General features: G+C 23.9%; 1 protein-coding gene across 1 annotated transcript; it reads right to left on the bottom strand.

Annotated features, from left to right (window-relative positions):
- Positions 1 to 2048: 2048 nt before the first annotated feature.
- Bm17779 (Uncharacterized protein) lies at positions 2049 to 3018 on the bottom strand (the record flags this gene model as incomplete). Its single annotated transcript, XM_043082227.1, has 3 exons — positions 2049 to 2563; positions 2648 to 2728; positions 3003 to 3018. 3 exons carry the CDS (start codon positions 3016 to 3018, stop codon positions 2049 to 2051), a joined length of 612 nt encoding a protein of 203 aa, XP_042938161.1.
- Positions 3019 to 3634: the final 616 nt, after the last annotated feature.

The following is a 3634-nucleotide window of genomic DNA, read 5'->3' as shown; positions in this document are numbered from 1 at the left end:
GAAAATAAAATCACAATATTTTTTCCTAAATATAAATAATAATTGAATTAAATGAAAATTTTGCACAATATTTATATGCGAAACAATTTTAGCAATTATTTTGTGTAAACAAAATGATAATAAAAAAAACAAATTATCGGCGAGAAAACAAATACTATTTAAGTTTACTAACTTAAAAAAAATAAAAAATGAAAAATATTGTAAACAAAAGAAAATTAATAATAAAAAATAAATAAAATGAAAATTTAAAAAATAAAAAACAAATAAAAAAAACGGAAGGCAAACGTAAAATATTTGCAAAAGAACACAATTTTTTTAATATTTTCCGAATTTTTCCATTCCTTTTTTAATTAATTATAGTAAAGCTTTTAGTTTGATTTTTAATAAAAATTAATTTTTTTGTAAAATAAAATCTTAAACTGAAAGCAAATTTTTTTTTTCTGTTGTAAAATAAACATTTTATTTTTGTTTTCTATTTATTAATAATAATAATTATTATATAAAGTTGTTCTGTATAAAATTTTATCTTTTTTTTAAAGTTATTTTTAGGCAGATCGGTTTAAATTTTTTCGCCCTAAAATTGATAAATTATGGTTGCATATATATTTATGTAAATTGCATGAATTTTAATTAGTAAATGTATTTGTTTATGATTTTGTCATTAATGTTTACTAATTTAAATAAAAGATTAAATGGATTATTGGTTGGAATATTTTGATAAATTATTAGCTAAATAAAAGTTGAAATTATCGGACCGACCATTGCTTAAAAGAATTTGGACATTCTGCTAAACATTAACAAAATTAATGAGTTAAAATTATCAAATAATATTTATTTAGATAATTTTAGACGAGAATGAAAATGCCAAGATAAATGAGAGATTTTATTTGAAATAAATTTTCTTTCAACAAATGTCCACCAACATTTTTTTGTTTTAATTTTCAATGATATTTTCTTAATATTTCAAACATTTAATGAAAAAAAATGATTTTTTTTTATTTCAAATACTATTTGTAGAAATTTTTATTTTAAATACTATTTATAGACGATAATTTTATTTATGAAAAACCATTCATATTACCTATTTTTAAAGTATAAATTTATCAATTCTTATCTTTTAACTGATAATTTATTGTGTTAATTTCATTTTATTGTCAATTTCTTTTTTTTTTTAACAAAAATGAAAGAAATGATTTTCTATTTTTGAACTGGTCAGCTGCTAGGATTAAAATTTATTTAAAATTTCTTACCATGAAATTCGGAAAAAAAGATGGGTAGGAACAGCGGGCAAAAGATGACAGCGGTTAGTACATAAAGTAAAATCCCTTCAACCACTGATAATCACCAGCTGTGCTACTGGTGACATTTCATCCCGCATAAATTTTCAAATCTTAAAATTCGTTTTTAAATTTCCCCCCCCCCCCCCCCAAAAAAAAAAAAAAAAAAATGGACAAAATTATTCTTTAGTCTAACAATTAACAATAAAATAACTATAAAAATATTTCATTTTCTTTTAAAAATTTGATATAAAAAAAAATTTTTTTTTATTTCAAAATTTTCATTTTCTATCATAAATATAATTTATTGCATAAATATATTACTAAAATTTAAATGCAAAAAAAAAAAGAAAAGAAAAATTGGTAATTGAAAAATGCTGAAAACTTATAAGAAATCAAAAAAAAAATTTTTTAAAAATGAAAAATGAACAAAAATCATTTTATTTATTTCCAAAATTTATGTATATATGGGACAAGTATTATTACTTTTTTTATTGTTTTATTTATAGCTTTACAAAAAAAATTAAATTAAAATAAAATGAAAAATAAATTCATTATTTCTTAATCATTTATTTTATTACTTTCTATTAATAATAAATAAATTAGCTAATATTAAACTTTGCAAGAAAATTTTTTGTATAAATTAATCAAATTTTCTATTTTAGTAATTTTTTTTTTCTATTAAATTTTTAATTGACTAATTTAGTACAATGTTAATTTGACTTTGATCTTTGTTCAAAAACAAGAAGAAATCTTTCTTCTTTCATTTTTTTAGCTTAACAATAATTTCTTAAAAATTTCCTCTTCCTCTTTCATTCCTCCTTCATTCCTTCCCTCTTCCTCTTTCATTCCTCCTTCATTCCTTCCCTCTTCCTCTTTCATTCCTCCTTCATTCCTTCCCTCTTCCTCTTTCATTCCTCCTTCATTCCTTCCCTCTTCCTCTTTCATTCCTCCTTCATTCCTTCCCCCTTCCTCTTTCATTCCTCCTTCATTCCTTCCCTCTTCCTCTTTCATTCCTCCTTCATTCCTTCCCTCTTCCTCTTTCATTCCTCCTTCATTCCTTCCCTCTTCCTCTTTCATTCCTCCTTCATTCCTTCCCTCTTCCTCTTTCATTCCTCCTTCATTCCTTCCCTCTTCCTCTTTCATTCCTCCTTCATTCCTTCCCTCTTCCTCTTTCATTCCTCCTTCATTCCTTCCCTCTTCCTCTTTCATTCCTCCTTCATTCCTTCCCCCTTCCTCTTTCATCTCTCTTCTTCCCATTTGCATTAAAATGGACTTGTTAGGGACTGATGAAGCTTATATCATCGCCATTTCCTGCGAATATAATTTTTTTCACACTACCAATACCGCCACTATTTGCATTAACAAACCGCCACAACCTGTATTACCAACACCGCCACTACCTGCATTACCAACACCGCCACTACCTGCATTACCAACACCGCCACTACCTGCATTACCAACACCGCCACTATCATTAGCACATTCATTATATTCGTACTTATATCGCTAACAAACAGATGAGCCATTCCTTCATTTTAATAAAAATGCCAATTTGCTTTTTGCCAATTTGTTCGTTCCATCATATTTTCTTCCTTTCATTTCTTTCTCAAAAATCCTTTTTCATTCATTTACTCATTCATTTTTTTTTATTCCATCTTATCTTATTTATTTCTATTTGTACTACTATGTTTAACAAATAAACTTTTAACAAATTAAACTAACATGCAGCAATTATCATCAATGATTCAACTGTTTATCATTTCGTTTTGTTTTGTTGAAAAAAAGGAACAAAAAAAGCTTTTAGAATTATTTTTGAAAATTTCCATTTGTCACAAAGATTTAAAAAGCATCGAAAGATACTCAAAGCTCAAATGTAAATCAATTACGAATATGAAATAGACTAAATGGGATGAATATTCTCGGATGTATTCTCTTCTTCAGTTTATTTAATTTCCACTTTTTTTTTTCTTTTAAAGCAATTTTTGCTTTTTTCTTAATTTTTGCTTTTCTTAACAAAAAAATTTTCTGATTAATTTCATTTCAAATATTAGCCATTAAATTTCTTAAAAAAAAAAGAACACAAAATATTTCAAAAAATTTATGTTAGAATTAAAATTTTCCTTTTCTCACTAATTTTGTTTCAATTGCACAAAATATTTCAAAAAAAAAAAAAAAATTGAGTTAAAATTGAAATTTTCTTTTTCTATTTTTTTTTTTTTGTCGAAAAAATAATTAAAAAAAATAAATAAATTGATTTTTTTTTATATGTTTATTTTAATTATTATAATTAAATTATTTTTTTCCATGAAAGCAAATAAATTAATTCTCTTAAATATTTTACAGAGAAAAAAAAC

This window comes from Brugia malayi (assembly GCF_000002995.4).
Source record: "Brugia malayi strain FR3 genome assembly, contig: Bm_v4_Chr4_scaffold_001, whole genome shotgun sequence".
Lineage (NCBI taxonomy): Eukaryota > Metazoa > Nematoda > Chromadorea > Rhabditida > Onchocercidae > Brugia > Brugia malayi.
The sequence above is the reverse complement of the archived record's forward strand: the minus strand, read 5'-3'. Positions and strand labels throughout refer to the sequence as shown.